The sequence below is a fragment of the Poecilia formosa genome, unplaced genomic scaffold, assembly GCF_000485575.1.
Source record: "Poecilia formosa unplaced genomic scaffold, Poecilia_formosa-5.1.2 Scaffold231, whole genome shotgun sequence".
Classification (NCBI taxonomy): Eukaryota; Metazoa; Chordata; class Actinopteri; order Cyprinodontiformes; family Poeciliidae; genus Poecilia; species Poecilia formosa.
The window spans coordinates 846,111-866,259 of NW_006800170.1; the positions used below are offsets into that span (position 1 = coordinate 846,111).

General features: G+C 35.5%; 1 protein-coding gene across 1 annotated transcript in view; it reads left to right on the forward strand.

Annotated features, from left to right (window-relative positions):
- The first annotated feature begins 451 nt into the window (after nt 1-451).
- Nucleotides 452-20,149, forward strand: part of gfra4b (GDNF family receptor alpha 4b) — a 47,739-nt gene continuing 28,041 nt past the window's right edge. Inside the window, exon 1 of the mRNA XM_007568829.2 lies at nt 452-855. Within this exon, the coding sequence (XP_007568891.1) occupies nt 813-855 (43 nt within the window). The 5' untranslated portion in view covers nt 452-812. The remainder of the gene's footprint in view (nt 856-20,149) is intronic.

Sequence of the window (20,149 nt, forward strand, 5' to 3'; positions counted from 1 at the left end):
AACAGATGATTAATGACAACGCAAGATAAAGCAGAACTATCAGCACAGACTTTGTCAAAAGTTGCTTTGGGAATTCCTTGACAAAAAGCACACTTTTTAAGCTTTTTTGAACTTTTTATTTTATTTTATTTTTTTTTACTTTGATTTAAAAAATGCCTCTCAATAGAAAAAGGAGAAATGACTTCATTGTAGATGATAACTTATAAGGGATTGCAAAATGATCCACGTCCTGTAAGAATCTCAGGTATACCGAGTAATAGCACATGTCGAAGGTTGGAAGTCTTTAAAGCGGAACTGCAGAATTCAGGAATTTTAAGAAAAGCTACTTTTTGGATCAAAAAAGAAAATCGCGGTTAAGCAATCATTGTGTGACCAGACTGCCTAATGCCTCTCCTGCACAAACAACCCCTCCACCCCCCTCCCTGGCTCTCTGCCCCCTCCCTCTCGGCTGCTCCCTGCGCTCGGCTTCTCTTCAGCAGCGGACTCAAGGACTTCAGCGACCACGTAGACGCGCAACAGAAGGCTCTCCAATACCAGCGGACTGTTCAGCGCACAGGGCAACTTTCTCTCGCAGCATCACGCATGGCTGTACCTTTGCGCAAAACCGCGACACAGAGAGCGGCTGGGAAGGAACTGGTGGGACTCTGAGATATAAAACGATTTTTACAAAATCAAGCGACAAATTACATTAGAGTGGCCGAGGAGGGGGAAAAAAAGAGAGATATTTGCGCAAACAAGGATACCCAAATGCGCACAAGGAATATCCCGCTGTAGATTTAAGCTCTGAGGTATAACCTGAAATTCCGACAGTGATGGATCAGTGGGGAGTTTATCTGTCTATGCTCCTAACTTTTGGTAAGTATTAACTTCTCTTTTTAGACCTGCTTTGTAACCCGCTCCATTCGGGTGTAATGAAAAATATTTGGCAACATGAGCTTAAAATTGTATAAATGCAGATTTATAGCTGCTGCGCTGAGATGCGTCGCTAAAACGAGGAATCTGTGATAATGATCCGATGGCACAGCGCAATATGGGAAACCACGCAAAAATAGTTTACTTGCAAGTGCATATGCTGAAGAGTGGGCAAGTCCGCCTCGGGTGCTTGTATGCAGGGATGGTTCGACTGTGTGTTGTTGAATTGAATGAGTTGCTCGAAGAAATATTTGTCCTAAGATATTTTCTGTCGTTCTTTATACTCAAACTAAATATCAAGTGCACAGTTGTACATTTTATGGTGTAATTGCTTTATTATTTAGCAAATCCTTCACAAGTGACCACTGGCAGCAGTACATCAGTCATCTGTGAAATATTGCTCTGTAACTGAATGAAGGTAGAATATTGATTTTTGTGGCAACAGCACACACAGTTGGGTGGAGAGAAACATGCAGCTGGTTCATATTTTCATCTGTTTTATTTGGAAATATAAAGTTTTTGCTGCCTGACCACTGTGATGGCTTCTTTTCTTTCTTTTTACCTGCAGCTCCAGCTTTCCTTCTTAACAAAGGCTGGAAAATGCATTAATGTATTTCTACTCTTTGTCATTAATTATTAATGCTTTTTGTTTGTGGAAGTCATTCATTAAATAAATGAAAGGATATTCCAAGAAATGCTGAATGGAGGGATTTACTACTTGAATCAGCTGCTCTCTGTGAACTGAAGTCAAATTAAAAACTTTTTTGGATGCTTTAACTGTTGTCAAATAGTTGGAAAAAGATAGACCCACAAATGATCTCTGGTGACGTGCTTTGACCTACTGTGCCTTAAAAACGTATTCTCACCTGTCAACTTTTTCAGAGAACCACTTTCACTAGACGTGTCTTTATTCACATTTTAAGATTATTAAATGGAATCTGCCTTTGTGTTCACACCCTTTACTCAGATACCTTTTAATAAATGCCAGTGCAACTAATGGCCTTCAGAAGTTTTTTACAAAGAGTCCACCTACGTATACTTTCTTTTATGTCCTGTGAATGCTTCAAAGCTTTGTTTGGGTATATCGAACAGACAGATGAAGACAGAGAAAACAGAGTTTCAAAGGAATTTCCCAAACTTTCAATATCTTCCATCTGTCCGTTCAATCCATCATCTGAAAATGAAAAGAGTGTGACACAACACCTGCCGAAACATGGGGATCCACCTGAACTGACCTGTGGAAGAGCTGCAGTGATCCACAGCTTATCACATCAGTTTGTCCTTTTTCCCACAGATTTAATCTTCATAGGAACATGGAAAGGTGAAATGATTGTTGAAAGAAAGTCACGAGACTTTACACTTATACACTTGGCAGATTTAGATTTAAAAATATTTTCATTTAACCCGCAAGTTTGGTTCTGATTAGAAATTTGACAACTATATCTGAAAAGATAACACAAAATAGCACTTTTTTTAAATCACCATTTCAGTATTTAAATCCTATTTGTAATTATTTACCTGCTTTTTGCATTTTTTCATTGGTGGTTGGTGGGGCTCTTAGCCATCACCCTAGTCTTAGGGTGATAGTTTGTCTATCAGTTGGAGCCATCCAAAAGCCATCCAATTTAAATTATAACATATTTATAGGTCAGTAAAAATCCACGCTAACATACAATTGAGAAACTGTGGCAACGCTTGAACTTTGTTAAAGCATGTAGCCGTACGAAAAGTAAAAATATTCAAAGGTTATGAATAGCTTTGGAAGGCATCTTTATGTATTTGTTTTTAAACATGCAGATTTTTGTTTAATCACAGTATATACGATGATCCTGCTTATTTAGCCGTTTACTCGGATCAGTTACCATGACAAAACATTTAATGGTCAGTTTGTACAACCTGTCTGGATTACCAAACTTGTTTTTGCCACTTTCTGCGCAGTTCCTCTGCAATCTATGTTTTATCTGGACAGATGAAATAAAATCACACATTACCCCCAACTCTCTTAACTACTTCAGTTACCTGCAGGCCACAACAGAATGACCACAATTTTCCAGAACCAACTCTGAAGGCAAACATCAAGACCTCTTTTGTAAAAAGTGTCCATTAAATGCTGGTACTGAGCACTGCCTTTCAGGAGAGCACAAAGTCAAAGATTTCTCTGTGTTTGCTTGTGCCAACAACCCCTCCAAAAAAATCAACAAAATAAAACATTTTCAGGGATTGTTGCTATCTATCTTAAAATAGTATCGTTATCATTTTTTTAATGATACTATCCCCATTGTTTAATTAAGTGCTTTAAAGTGATGCCAGAAAAAAATGCATTGATTATAGTAAGCTTTTGTCTTGCAATCAAAGATCAATAAAGAAATGATATTGAATAACATTTTAAAAACAAAAAAAATGGTATGTTATTAGTTTCACATCAGTAGGCACTGAATCAAAATATGTTTAATCAATTCTCCTTTCAGTTTTTTAGTAACTGTTGTTAAACTGTGTCATATTCAGCTCATCATGAGAATTTCATAACTAATTTAGGTCGATTACAAACACATGTAGGACACCTTATGAGATCATTCTCTATGTTTAGATTATACCTTTTTGGATTTCAATGTAGCTAGCAAATAAAATAATTTGCTGCTATGCCAGTATTATCCATTAAGCATGCATTCAAGCTGCACTCCTCTATTATAGAGGTTAATCTCTTAATTGGCTGCAGGAAGGAGTGAAAATCATCTGGAGTTGCACTTTATTTACATCACTTTGAGCCTCTATTTTGCTTTGCTATGGTTGTTTTCATCCTGGTGTGATGTGGTTGGAGCTGAAAACTTTAGCGCTGATGATGCTCAGACCAGGTTTGTGGGTCCTCCAGAAGACATTAAAGGGTTAATCTGTCCATTTAAATAAGCTGTAGTGTCAAACTGCATCAACGCTGCATCCAATGTTGTATGGAATAATAGCAAATAATCTGAGATAACTAGTGGACTGCCCAGTCTTTGATCTTATCCGCATGATAAATTTACACTGGGACTCACTTTGACAGATTCACACTGAAGCTAATAATTGTTTGAAATCGAGTTCAACTGTTCAGGGTACCTCATTTTTCATGGTTGATGAAGCATTTTTGTGCAACGTTAACTTAATAGAACTTTCACCAGAGTCAGATCATGTTTCACATCACAATGCAAGACCTACTTACAGCACAAAGCTGATTGCATTAACTCTCCACAATAATCTAAACTAAAAGCAAAGTGAATATTGTTAAATGGCACAAAAACCAGGGAATACTTTCTATGAGTTGCCAACAGTGTTTACATTCATCATTAGTCCTTTTACTGTTAAGTTTTTTTATGATTAAGTCCTATCAAAGCTTTTTAGTGTGCTTTCAGTGTTTCTTAAGGATATGAGATGCACTATTTTTAACCCCATATTTTTGCAACAAAAGGCTTTGTCACGGCATTCTGCTTCAGCCATGCTGCTGATTTATTTCACTGCTGGTTGGTGTTGCTGGATTAAACTTTTTTTTTCTCTTAATAAACACATATAGGCATTGTTTGGCTTTGTACTTCATTATAAACTAACCCTTGCATGGAGATTTGTTACAAAATCTAAACTATGCATTTTGTTTCACAACCCAATACATGCTCATGCTGCGTGCGGGGAAAAACAGAGTTCTGCTTTTATAAAACCACGACATATGACACCAGGTTGCATTTTCAGCCTTCAAACCACGTTTTGTTGAATATGTAAACATTTGAATTTCAGAAATGCGCTTAATTTAAATCTGTGCATAATAGCTGATTATGCAGCATCTTACATAAGGCTTAAATGTGTTTTGTTTTGTTCAACATTGTCTACATTGAATGTAAATCATTGCTGCCATTATTTACCACACTTGTGTTAATGGTAAATGGTATTTCTAAAGATTCCTTTTTGACCTTATGAAAAATAAATGCCACAGCTCCCTTCCTGAAGGCATATTTCAGTGATTATGTGATTGAAATTAGCAGAACTTATGAACCAATGCAAGAAATAATGATTTCTGGTTTGTTTTGTAGGGTTTGAATTGCCTTAATATTTTGTTTTGTAACTCTTTTGCTGTTTTATAGCAGCTAGTCTTGCTTTCTAAGTTGGTTGCTTCCCTCCTGGTTTTACTAATTTGGTTTTTAACCAATTATCATTGATTAGTTACTTTTTTCCCAGTTGTTTTTCTCCTTTTTGCCAATTTGTCCTCTTACATGATTGGTTCATTTTTCAGTTGTTCCTCATGTTTGTGTCTTTGTTCTGTGTTGTATCATTATTCCAAGATGAATGTCCTACCTTAATTATCCCAGTTTACAGGCCATGTTTGCACCTGGACCTCACATTATGCATCACTGCTCTTATTTTATTAGATCCTTGTATCCAGATATATTCCAAGACAAAAACTGCATTGTTCTTCTTATTTGTGGAAACACCTGGCTGGTCTGATAAAGCCTATATTCAGACCTCCTTATCACTCTTTTGTAATCAATGAATTAAAAGCAACCTAAACAGAAATCTGGAATAAAAGACCAAGTAATTGATGGTATGTTACTTTAAAAAGCAAAACATCCACAATAGAAGTTCTAGACCCTATTTATCAGCAGACTAGGAGTAGGGCCTGTGTTTTTTTCCATGAATGCACAAAGCAAAAGAATGAAACAAGCAAAAAAAAAAAAAAAAAACCTAGCAAACTAACAAAACGAAACGACAACATTTCAGTGTTTAACATATTAAGTGAGGCAAGTCACTTGTGGCTCCAGAGCTGCAGGTTGCAGACTTCTGATTTTGCAGATGAAAACAATTTGTTTTTCCTTCACTACAAAATTACGCACTACTTTGTGCTGGTTGATCTCATGAAACCCAGTAAAATACAGTTAAGTAAATGGTTGTAATAAAAAGTGGAAAGGTTAAAGGAAATTCAACACTTTTGTACTTAAGTACCTAATAAACTGTGATTAGTTTAAGACTGGATTGAATTGCAATATATATATATTTTTTTTATCTGGAAAGCTATGTTGAGTAATATCAAATAAGTGCAGAAATAAAGAGCAATATTAACATGTTGTGGACAAATAGAATCTACACTGTGGAGTGAGGTGCCTGAAAAAATGACTTTATGAAGGCTGAGGGGTTTTCTGTGTGCTATGCATGCTACTCTTTCTACCTGTGTGGGATTTCTCCAAGAACTAGTGGTCTCCCACCATCCAAACAGCTGCATGCCAGGCTAATTGGTGTGTCCAAATGTGCTGTGAGTGTAAACCCCATGGTGAAGCTTGATGGCCTTTGTCAGCTTGTCTCTAGGACCTTTTTTACTAAAAAGAAAGTGAAAAAGGTATAGAAATGTATTTCTGCAAGAATACTTGTAACTGCAGTTTAATTAAGCAGTTCTAACAACTTTTTTGGTAAAGGTTTTTAAGCGATTGACTACAAAGGTAAAACTCAAATTTAAATCCTCTGTAGGACACATTGGAGAAAAAAATGGTCTTGTCAAAGAGTCTGGCTGCTACAGTGTTTCTGCAGAACCTCATGTTTTCCTACCTTTCTCTTTAATTATTGGAATTTTAGAATCTGCACATTGAGATTCAGCTGATATCAATCAGTCTGATGTCTCTGACCTTTCATGCTGACATTTTTCAGTTTCTCACTTCCTTGTCTGCTTGTGATGTTAAAATATAACTTTAAGCGGACAAACTTTGGAAGTCAGAAGCTGCTGCACGTTTTCAGTATGAAACACACAAACTGATAGGGCTGGGAGTGTGTGTGAAAGCCATAGACATGCTATTGACTGGGAGTGATGCATGGTAGTAAAAACAAATGGGTTTTCTGTCCTAATCCATTATTGTAATAAAGTGTCAGTTAAATCATTGTTTGCTAATCAGTGAGAGTGTTTCTGTTTTGAGATTCATGTGATCAAATATGTTGTAGTACAAGAAAATGAAAAGGTAACTGATGGACAAAGCATAGTTTATTAGGATTTTAAATGTTACTTAAATCTGCTGCAACCAATATTTTCATTTAGTAGGACAAGTAAACCTTATTCATTCGAATTGTTTCTAAAGAAATAGCACAAAGCCTTTAATACAACAATGTATTAAAGGCTTTGTATTAGAACTTTAATAGTTTTCCAGTCCAAAAAGAGAAAGTTTAAAGTGATATTTCACAGCTAATTATAAAGGAGTTTAGATATTACCAGAAGATTTACTTCAAATCAGCGTGATTTAAATGCTGAGGTTCCATTTACATCTAACACACTGACAGAGACTAGACTTCAAATTAAAGACTTTGTTTTTTTGGTATCTACTAAATGCATTTATAACCCTTATGGGATTGTAAAACCAGGCAATAAAGTTACAAAAGCACGGCTCAGTGGAAAGTTTTAGGAGCTCATTTTCCTCACAGCGGTGAATATTAGAGATGCACACATTATTATTCATGCAAATGTTATTTCACAGCCTTTATGGGAAACCTTCTGTAACCCTTTCTTTCTTTCAGGAGTCAAAAATTAACCTCTACATTTCAACTAAATATAGGGACAGAAATGTCACCCTGCTGTAAGAGACACAGGGGAGTTGATTACCAACAGAGTAATTTTCGGTCACTTACAAAAGTACTTATACACATTGAAGAGAAAAGATTGCGGCACAACTTCAAACCTACCAATGCATGGCCTTTCACTGCAGCGGATATTCTGGCAGGAAAGGAAAACATTCATCAAAGAAAAGCCAAAAGGCCAGTTTTGACCTCTGTAGGAGCTAGAAAACCTGTTCCAAGCTGCAAAAGACCTTGACTCAGACTAGGGTGCACTTTCTAACAGGGTGATGCCCTTAGCATGTAAAGCTACTGTTGAATGGTGAGAATGGCCTATCTAAAGTCAAGACCTAATTCAAATTGAATATTTGTGACAAGACTTTGACGCTCACAGCTATCTATTCATTTTGTCCAAGCCTTACCTGTTTTGCTAACAGATCAGCTCACATATTTTATGCTGTAATTTTTCTATTTAGGAGATATTAGGGTAAAGAGACCTGAATATTTTTGCATGGCACATTTTTGATTTGTTTGCACATAACAATTAGGCACTACTTTGTGTTTCTCTGCTACATAAAACTCACATAAAATTCACTGTAAATTTTGGATGTAATAGGACAAAAAAAGTAAATGTAAATGAATACTTGCAAAAAATGTAGTTTTGGTTTTAGCTCAGCTATAAACTACCAAATTTAGTTGATCACAGAACAAGTAGTCTAAATTTATGTGCATAAAATTAGAATCTGTAAAGCATTGAAAATACATGAATTGTTTTGTTCAAGTTTTGAAAAATTCACTTCTGAGGATCCGCATGAGGCTCACCAAAGCAGAAAAGTAGCATACCACCTATTCAATATTGTCTATTGTGTTGTACTAAGATCTTCGGTCACATTGATTTTCCTGTAATTAAAAATTGAAAACCTTGACTGGTTTTGAACAAAGCCAGCAGTTTGTTGGATCAAGTCTGGGTCATGCAACAACAACCACTGACTAATGTTTTGGCCAGATCAGCCTCTGTGGTTAAAATTGGAAGAGGAGTCGAGCTCCTGGTGAAATGTTCTGTTTGTGTAGGAAAGTCTGAACATTCTGTGGTTTCTGCGTGCATCATCGAAAAAAGCACATTCTGTTTTGTTTGCATGATTTCTTGGTAATGCTGATCGTGCTGATGTCCTCGGACTGCTAGTTGTTATGCAGGGTGAGACAGTGGAGATTTAGTATAATAAAGCAGTGAAACTTCAGGCATACACACTAAGAATAAATATTTCATAATGGAACATTTCATGGAAATTTAGAACAGGCTTTACCCATTTGTGCTTTTTGGCAAGCGATTTAGATCTCTCTCTGTATTTCTCAATTGAGTGTACTTATGCAGCACCAGTTCAAAAGGAATCTAATTTAAAAATATGTAATCAATATTCAGAAATATATCAGATGTGCAACCATAAAGACATATATACATTAATTTACATGCATTCAGTTTAGAAAACAACTGAGTTTATTTACTATGCTAAACAGTACATTTTTGTGATTCTATTAAGTCACTGATTTTTCAGCAATCCCTCCTGAGCAAGCATGTAGCATCAGCGGAAGGGAAGAGACTCTTCCTTATAAAGAAGAAACTTCATTTTCTGCTCTACCAAGAAGCATTGATTTGATGCTAGCATTTTAAATCCAGGTACTGCTGACACTTACGTTTGAATCATTCAAATTGGCCAACAAACCAATCAAAGCCTGATGATTTTAACTGTTTCAGAGAGGAGGTAAAAACTACACAGTAGTTGCTCTCATATTTTAGATCTAATTGGATAAAGGTAATCAGAAAACACTGTTTCCGTGGAAAAGTGTTTGCAACAAATACAAAGCTTTGATAAGGGGAATGTGTTAAAGAAACATCTATGAATGGCACTGCCCAAGGTTTCCTATCCGAGTGTTGCCAGACTGCTTTTGCCTTTCTCCAATAGTACAGCCTTGTGTAAAGTGTTACCCAGATAAATGATACACACACGCACACACACACACACACCTGGCCATTCATGTAATATACAGTTTATTAAATCCAGGAAACCTTCTTCCATTACTTGTGGTGTAGTTGTGATCATAACATACTCATTTCAGATTCAGGGTCAGCACCGACACCCTGACTGGGCTGGAGAAACAACCAATTGAGATTCAGTGTGTATTCTGACACCACCTTTCTATCAGAACCAGCATTAACCTGTTCAGCTATTTAAGCTTCCGCAGTTCATCCGGTGGATCGGACCGCACAGGCCAGGGTTTGGCCCCTTTGTGCATCAGTGAGTCTTTTCTCCCCATGACAATATCTGTAGTCAATTTTCTTCTTTGAGCCACATTTTATAAACTGGTAGCATCCCACGGGAGTTCTGGTTTTGGAAATGCACTAACCCTGTTGTTATATTTGCTCTATTTAGTTGACTTAATAAGATTTTTTTTTCTCATGTGAAATATTCTTTGGTGGAGTGTCTTTGTGGTAACTTGGACCAAAAACAGCAGTTGTGTTGAAGTCATATTTTGCTCTAATTTTGTAATACTTTTAAGACAAATTTGAATTTGACTCTGATTAACAGTGGCTTCTTTCTGAGCTTGGAAATATAATGTTCTTGTATCTTATGTCCCCTTTTCCTGTTCTCCAGTGAGTGAAACAGAAGGAAAATACATTCCTATTCATTTTTATTAGTGTTGTGGTGCAGTATATCCATATGCATGAATTGCAAAAAAGCATGTCTCACAGGCCATAAATGAGCTATGATAGCATTGCTTTTACATGAGGGATGCTGGTTTTATTTTTCTGGCTTGCAGGCAGGCAGGAGAAGCTCACAAACTGAAGTGTTTGATGCATCTGCAATTAACGCAATTCAAACAACGGCAGTGCAATGTACTTAATTAATATCTAGTTGCTTATTTACACTGTGAGGCAAGTGAATTACTGCAAATTGGATATTTTGTTATCATAGTTCTCATTTTGAAGTATGTATCAGCTGAGTTATGGCAGCTAGCAGCTTGTATACAAAAATTGATTTATGAATAATTTTGGCATGGCATGTCTGGAAGGATCTCTTCAGAGGAAGTGGTTTATGGTTTTATCTTCACCACAAGGGTAAAAAAAAGAAAAAAAGAAATGACTGGTGATGGTTGTTTGCACATTATATAAAACTTAATTATAACAAGGGCTTTTCCACACTGGATATTGCACGCTGGGTATTTTCTTTTGGTGTAAACCAGAGATTATAATATGTGAAATTCCCACTGTTTATGCTGTTTATTTATTTATGCAGAGACAATGTACAAGATTTCATTAACTTTTTAAAAGGAAAGATGTTATAGGTTATATAAAAAAAATGTCCATTTCCACCCACAGACCCTGAACAGGTTTATGTAATCACATATGATTCAGCACATTATGACTTTGTGAAAAGCTAGTTTAGTAATTAATTACATACATTTTTGGTAAGTTGTACATCCTCAATGTCTGAAATACTTGAACCAGCCTCTCTGTCACCAACAACCATTCAGCATTCTGATTTTAGGTTTGAACTACATCGCACTTCAACTACAGAAGTTGTCTTCACCATATTTCCATTCTAAATGCTATAAGTTGAGATTTTCTGAGTGACTTTTTTGTTAACAAGTAATAGAGTATGCTTACAAATGACTCATATCAAAATGGATTAGTTATTTCACTTGGGTGCACATCAGGTCTCAGTTTATTCCTCCATGTTTGCTGACTTTTAATACTAATTTTCCAGTGGGAAATTTTTATCCAGAGTCTTTATTTCCGAAATATCTTAAATCAGGGGTGCCCAAAGTCGGTCCTGGAGGGCCGACATCCTGCACGTTTTAGTTCTCTCCCTGGTGATTGTTTCAGCATTGACATGCTGAAACAATCTTTTCAGCATGTCAATTGTTCTTCTTAGACCTTCTAATGAGCCTTCATTTGATCCAGGTGCGTTAAACCAGGGAGAGAACTAAAACATGCAGGATGTCGGCCGACTTTGGGCACCCCTGTCTTAATTTTTATTGTCTTAAATGGTAAAGTTGTATCTGAAAGTCACATGTAGGGGACAGAATCTTTTCTAAACTTTATCTAAAATATTCAAAGCACATTTAGGCTACAAACATGTTATTCTACAGAGAGTCCTCTTTTGGTCATTAATCAGGCTTCGCTGTACAACCTTATAATGAGGAGAACATAACAGCTGGACCGAGTGTTGCTCAGAAAGGAAACACAAAGCAACAGAGAGGAACCAGCTGGAGGGCACCTGTCTGAGTGAGCTGCAGTAGATTTACAACATCTGCTTCATGCAGGATAGGATGTCACCTCCGTTCAGCGCCGCTTGATTAACCGTCTCAGACTAGGGTGTGACACTGACAAAATTGCTGCAAATTGCAAATAGATCTCATTTAGAAGTTAAACAAAGACAATAAAAGTTAGGCTTAAGGTATGAGTCTTCTTGGGAGAAATTGCTTAGTGTACATGACTATTCAGAAGGAATATATCTCTTTAATGGTCAGTTTGTGATAAAGCATTGGCTTAATTTGAAGAGGGCTTTGATTCTGTCACTGCTTAGTAGTAGCAAATCCCTTTTATCTCCATGTCTTATTAGGAGCTAATTAATTGGATCAACAGAATGCCACTAAGCATCTGAAAGTGTGTGTGAGTGATAGCAGTGAAACCTGAGCCAATTTCATATGTATATGCCCCAAGAGAGAAAGCGCTCCATATTAGGTCCATTGACTCGATGCCACAATGGTTCCTGAGGGATTCAACACTGCTGTTGTTATAGAACGGTGTGCGTGTGTGTGAGATCATGTTTTGAAGTTATTTCCATTCCAGTACACTTCAGTCTTTTTGTTTTCTTTCGGCAGGCCTGATAAAGAAGTGTAAAAATAATCTTAAATTTAATTCAGCTTTAATGAAAATGGCACATTCTCAGAGAAAAAAAAATGAAAAAATGCAACTTTATAATACATTTGTTTTTTTATTTTAGAAATTAAATTGATGTTCCAAGACATACAGTATGCAGCACACGCATAACCCTTACTTTAAAATAGACTCTCTTTTTTTGCAGTTGTAAAAGTTTTATGCGTAAAATAAAATGAAAAGACCTCTGAATCTGCAACCTAAGCACATTTATCCCACAGGTGTAAGAACAGATTTTGCTTGCTTTTCAAAAAAAAAAAAAAAAAAATCACCAGATTTACACTGATCTCTTCAGGTCAAGCAGAATCCTGAGTCCTTTTTGAGAATTTGTCCTTGTTCACTCACAGCACAGGTTTTCTACAAAACTTTGTTCCTTGTGAATCATTTCTTGTTTGATTTGGAAATGTTTTTAGAGTTTGTAGAGGTTACGCAGGATCAGAAGTCAGTCGTTGTACGAAGGTGTCAGCCGGGTAAAGTGTACACACACTGGCACACTAGAAATATCTAACCGTGGCATGACTAACACTGGACATTTCTTCATTGAAAATACAAGTTAGAAGCGCTCAGGGAGGCTGCCAAAACCTCGATAGTAGCACTGAAGGAGCTTAGGGAATTACTACAGAATTTTTTTTAAAACTCTGAATAAATATCAGAACTTAATGTACTGTTTGATAAGGATCAAATGGAATGCATGTGTGATTGAGTAAAAATGTGATTTAATTTATTCGTAAAGTTCCCCAAGATGACATTTGCTATAATAATAAACTGAGTTGAAATGAATTCTGGCTGATACATGAACCAGCAATTACTTGCATTTTCACAACTGAACTAAAGCGTAGAACTGAACAACAAAACTCTCCAAATAAAATCACACAAAAAAAAGAGTAAAAAAAAAAAAAAAGTTACAAGGCATTTGCTAATTTATCAAATTCAGTTCTGAGCTTGAAAATGATGCTGCACCTTTTACCCAGCAGATAAAATCCTCTCTTTGAAAATTCATGACTTTAATATTCATGTACGTTTATAAGTGAAGATAATTTGAGACATTTGACATTTTCATGCATCCAGACGAAAAGGGTTCAGGACATGTTACTTTGAGATTCACGTCAGAGGACAGAAAATTTTCAGTTTAGCTCATCACACAGTTCTAAATGTTTGAAGAGAAAAAAAAAAACATTCCATTCGCTGCAAAAATTTCTTCTGTGTGTAATTTTCAGATCACCTTACTCTTTGCTCTTGTGGATGGAAATCCAGTGGTGCTTATATTAACTCAAAAATCAAGCTAATATGCTCTTTTACTAGGTTTTTTTAGTGTATTGGTTTCTACGGGATGTTTCATGCATTCTTACTGTCTCCTGATTAGTTGAAACAGAGGGTTACCTCCTCACTCATGTTTTCTTCTGGAAACCTTCTGGTGTTAAGTCTCCTGTGAAAACTGAGACTAAAACTGTTCCCGTAGAAAGCAGCTATGCACTATTTATAATTTGAATTTTACAAACTTTGCTTTAAAAATAAATGATATGTCACTGTGAAAACTATAGAATTTGTCACTGTACAAAACATCTTTTAAAAAAAAAACTCTCCTAAACTCTTGTATTTCTATAATTTGCTGCACTAAACAGATATACAGTATGTGTTTTCTGCATATTTTAAATTCATGGTTAATAGTAATTTGCATCCCAGTTAACAAGCTGCTGTTGTGTCTTTGCATCCTGTAATGATGACTGAATCACAGAATGTTGCTATTCTGGAAGGCATTGATTAGAGACGATAATAAATTAGGAATCAATGAAAAGTGGTGATTTAATGTGTGGAAAATTACATTGTTTTCTGTTTTTATTGCTAAAGATGATTAAAGGGGAGTTTAAGAAGCTCCTAACTTTCAGTTCTATGCTATCTAGAGCATTGTTTCAACTTTTTTCATGTTGACCCATTGCTCTGCGCTTCACATGGCTTGCATCATTACAAGGCACAGCTTGAAATCTCTTACTGGATCAGTCACCAGGGCTTTGAAGAAGGAAGGAAGCTTCTTAATAAGCTGCTGGGAGTGTGAGGAGGGAGGAATGAGAACTAGTGGAATGGTGTGTGTACTTTAAAAAATGTATCCTTCAGAGTAGGCTGAACACCTGTTTAGACAGTGAAGGGATATGGTGATGATGTGTGAAACATGAGGTCAGGAAAAGCTGATGTTCCTCCTTGTGAGGCCACAAACATGATTCAAAACTGAGGATGCTTCAGGACTCGATCATAATCCAGTTGCCAGATTAAATCTGAACTCTGCGTTATGCAAAACAAAACATCCTACATTCACTTATTGGACCTTTTGAGTAAGACACTACTGGCAGAAGTACTAATTTTATAACATTTAATTGTATTTTATAAATTTTGCAATCTAATGATGAATGAGCCTCATTTTGGAAACGGACTGAAATTAGTAATATCGGTGTTTATCTTAAAAATCTGGGGTTGGACTTAATTATTATGTAAAGATAGAAAATGTCCTTAAGGGTCTGAGGAATAGATCCAATCAGGAGCTACTACATGCTACTTGTAATAGCAATTGTGTTAGCGTTTCTGTTGAAACTGTTTCTTAATGCTGTTGGTAACAAGTGTTGTAAAATAAAATGTTGTAAAATAAAAAGTATTCCTCTAAAAAGGATTCTATTTTTGGATGTAACATCCAGGTAAATGCTTCATAATAAATTTATTCATTTATTATGAAAACTGTTTTCCAAGTAGTACTATTTATGATTAAAATAATATTCCACTGTATCTGTAAATATTTAATTGGTAAGAAAATGTGTGTACCCCATTATTCATGGTAAATAGTTTATACTTCCCTAGATTTGACCATCAATACAACGTAAAGCTACAAAACTGTCTATTTCCAAAAAACTACAAACATCCCAAAACTGTAGATCAAATGAACTAAGATTGCACCTATTTCTCCTCAAAAATGTCACAAAAAAATGTCTTACTGAGAATAAATGTTAGCATGAAGAGCAAAAATAAGCTTAGCCTTTGTCTTAGACAATTAAATAATATAGAGATTAAAAAAGTGTGGTGGATAGTTGTCTTATTTTTGAGGCTGTGACTGAATTTGTCTTTCCAAAAGTCTGGTAAACCTGTTACAGAATACTTTTCTGCAAACATATTATTTTCATTTTGTTATTCATTGATGTAGTCAGCTTCTTGTTGAACAAATAAACTTTCTAAATGTGATAAAATCCGGTTTGTTTGTTTTTTAGATGGTCATTCTTTTTCTTTTTATCCCCACCCAAGGTAGTTTTTCCCCTCTTTATCTCCTCTTCTTCTTTATTTTCTATTTGGTTTTAGGAATGTTTTGGAAATTAACATGAGATTAATGTGATTATTTTGCCTCCATTGCAGATTCTGAGAGCAGGTTTCACAATAAATGTATTATTAAAGCGCCAATTCTAAATCACTGCAGCCTTGAGGGGCTTCTGTGTTCTTCTGTGTGTTAATATTAAAGTGTCAGGTGACCTTCGTCGTCACATAATCTATAAACCAATACACAACATAACAGCCCTTGCACACATAACAATCTTTACAAAACATTATTTTCTAACCTTCCTTGAATCTGGTCTATCATCACAGAAAAGAGCTTTTTCATTATGCATGCAAATAAACACCTTTATGTGAGAGTATACATTCGGTTTTTCAGCAGATTAACACACCAGGAGACCTTGAACAGATTGTTTGGAGGTGACACACACTGCATTCAGTATGAGCAAGCCTTGACAGTCTTGGTATTCAGGGACAAAAGAAAGCAGGAAAAGCAATCTATGTGATTATCATACAAATGGTAATGTAGCACACACTATAACTCAACAATGTTAGCTACTGTTACAGAGTACTTTCAACGGTTTTACTCATGTAATTTAGCATGCCTTGTTTTCTTCGACAAACTCTTGAATTTTACTCTTCGAGACACACCTATGACAATGTAGGCGTTCATTTAGAATAGATGACAGCTTAATGTTTGGTTGCCAGTATTAAAATATAACTTTGTGAATATATCAAAATGTGAAAAAATTGAAGGGTTGTAACTACTTTAGCAAACAAACTTCACTGTATTTTACTGATATTTTACGTGGCAGACTAACATAAAGTAGTGAATAATTGGGAAGTTGGGGGAAATGGATACACAATTGTGATTTTTATGCTCATTCTCAAGCTGCCAAGGCAGAGAGACAATTACCCAAGTGAAACAATTGTTGTTGCCAATCAATCTGGGAAGAGTGATTTTCAAAGATTTACATTCTATCATTCTTCAGAGAGAACATTTATTTTTAAATGGAGAACATTTAAGACATTTACCAATCTTCTTAGCAGCTGATGTTCCAGTAGATTTATTCAAAGGTAATCAGGAAACAACTGAACAAGTATTTGTTTTTAGGCATTGAAGGAGAAAGCATCGTCTTTCTTAAATATATATGGCAACAGAATGTAAGTTTCTCAGGTTCTGTAATGACTTTTCTAAAATCTTCAAATAGAAATATCAATAGTGTGCTATGCATTTGTTTCCAGCCCCCTTTGACAATACTTTGCAGAACCCAATTTTGCTGCCATCTAACTAATACTTCAAGTCTTTTGAAGTATGAGTTTAAAAACGGCAAATGTAGAGACTGGAACTTTGTTGTCGTCATTGCAAAATAGTTTGAGCTCATACAGTTTAGGTCCAAATCGGTTCAAATCAACCCTATAAGAAACGTCAGAGACTTTGTGAAGATTCGTCATTATCCACAGTAAAACATGTTTTGTACTGAGTTGGGCTGAAAGGCCATTCAGTGAGTGGGAAGCCATCACTCCAAAAGAAACACAAGAAATACCGGATTGCAGTTTGCAATTGAACACTGGAACAAAGACCTCCATTATTGGAGTCATGTCTTGTGGTTTGATTAAGCTCTTTAACCATAATGACCAATGCTGACCACCAACATTTAGAGGAAAAAGGCGGATCTCCAACACATGTACATCTGCACTATGGAATCACTGCAACTCAGATTAAAATATTCCATCTGTGACCCAATAATAATTTTCTTTCAGCTCTGCAGGTGGGATACTTTAAACCGAAACTCAAACTGAGTTTTTCTTTTTATTTGGCTAATAAATTTCTGACCACTTGAGGGGAAGCTGAGGATCCATATTTCAGTCCTGGGCTGCATCATTCTACACCAATTAAAGGTTCTTTACAATAGGTTTTGTGATACATGAAATCTTCTCCATGTTATCCACAGCGTATTGCTCATGTTCAATCTGCTACTGTTTGTTATAGCTTAGTCTTGGTAGAATGTGGTGACATTATGGCCTATTGTGGGCTATTCTTACAGATTCTAATAACATGGTTTTATTATTACTAGAAAAAAGCTGCTGGTTTATCATGTCTTACCAAGAATTACGGAAATGTTTTGGTAAAAACTGTTTTCATGGACTCTTTACGTGAAAAAAAACCCTTCTTTTTTTCTTGTTTTACATTTGCAAGACTCAACAAGGTTGTTTACATTGTGTTAGTAGATCAGTGCATTTATACTGGCCTCTTCAAGTTTTTCTCTGTTGTGCACATTCACACAATGCAGGAGATTTGATAATGCGATTGTTTTGAGTGAACAATAACAGCAGTATAGGGTCAAGGCAGAATCTGATTGGGTAACTGAGGATAACAAAATAATTCTAGCTCATCTCAGAAATGCATCATGTCCAACTATTCACTTTGTTTGTGTGCAAATGTGTAAACAAAGTGAAGTTTGTAAGGTTTTTGCAGATACTAGGTAAATATGAAAAAGAGTAAAAATGCTCACTAGATCCAAAAGCTTTGAGTTATTCTGTAAAACTTTAAGACTGTAATCTGATGTCGGGATGCACAAAAGGAACTTGAAGTGCTCCACCATTTGGTTTTTAGAAATGTAAATAATCCACATGTTTATTCAGATTTGAAGAGTTAAAGTGGTCCCTTGGGACTTGCTACTACCAGATGTGGACAGATGCACTGAAAAGAAGTCCATCTGTGATGGGATGAACCACAGCTCATTTTATCGCCAAGTCTAACAAGTTTCTCAGTGTATCTTAAACACCAGACAAATTACAGAGTTATGTTTGTATCTCTTACTTATAGCTTTGACCCCCTTGAAGGAGGTAAATTCAACGGGGTATAAAACATTTATAAATTCTTTGTTGTCTGATTTCATAGAGAGGTGTAGGAGAGTTAAAGTAACTCTGAATATGCTGGTCCCTTTCTCTTCTACATCTGAAAATTAAAGTTGGCATTAAACACAAGGCTAGATGAATGTTTACATTAATCAACATTTAGATTGCTCTTACATTTCTTAATTACACTGAGCAAACCCTCTAAGAGTGAATGCCATTTTTCTAAGTTACAGATTTGCTGATTACAATTAGCAGGTAGCCACTGTTTTTTTTTATGAGCTGACTTTGGCATATGAGTTGTAGCTTTTGATTCATCTTCACTTATTTAAGCTTTGTCTTGAATGCTTTGAACCAGAAAAAAGTCTTCTGTGATGTCAGTCATGAATTAATGATGTTGGAATAGTAAAAGATTGTTGAACCGTCTTTATTCTGTAAAAAGGCAAATGGTAACACCCATTTGGTTTAAAATATATTCAGAATTACTTAAAAAAAACAAAAACAAAAACAAAAAAAAAACTTGTGAATGCTGTTAATGCAAAACCTATTATTATATTAATTTTGTATCCTTCAGGTGCCACAACAACCAAGAGGTATTATTTGTTGTAACTCTTAGTTCTTGTGACTTTGTTAAGTGTGAATTTAATAGGTGCTCTTTTCTCACACTTAAACCTGTTTATATTGTCAAGAACAATGAGACAGGATGAGTAGTTATAAAATATAGTTTTGAAGTGATGATGAAAGATGATAAAACTTTTCTTTTTGCTGAAGCACATGATCATATAGACCTGCTTTCACATTCTGTAAGAAAAAAAAAGAGAATCTGTCTCATCCGATTGCAGCTTTGCAGCTTTTGTTAGAGTTTCTATTGGTCATACAATAGATAAAATATTTAATATGAAAGAAATAAATTATATTTCATCTCTCAAATTTCAGTTAATGATTATGACACTTCAGAAAATGTATTAATTTAAAAGAAGGATCACTAGTCTTTTAGAGATGCCACTTATTTGTGTTATTAATTTTTCTGTTTTTCTCATGCACTGCTTGTTCATACTCCTGGAAGTCACTTGTTTAATTATCCTTCAGCTTTGGTTGCTGATTGGCCCTGCAAGCTATAATTCAGATGGTCTGTTTGACAGCATATTTCAAAGCTAAAATTAATTAGACTGTTGTTATGGCTTACTGCAAGTGGAAGTTGAACTGAAGTGGCTGAAAAAGAAATTTCTAATCATCTCATACAAAGTGGTTTTGCAGCAAGAACAGGATTTTTGTCCGAACAATGGATGGCTGTTTCTGTCATTCTCTGGGTATATGTTTCACGCTAGCGACCAGAATATTAATCTATTAAAAATGTTGACTTAAAATTACAATTGAAAAAAAAAAAGATATTACAATTGTGAAACAACAGATAGGGTTATCTGGAAACTGATACAATAGTTGCTTGTGTGGTATTTCTGTAGGTGTTGCATCTGAGTTTAAGTTATTTAAATTATCTTAAAAGGTAGGATAGCAAGAAGCTTTCCCAAGTTTTAGATGTTCTATAAAGAACTCTTTCATTTCTCAATTAATATTAATATTAAT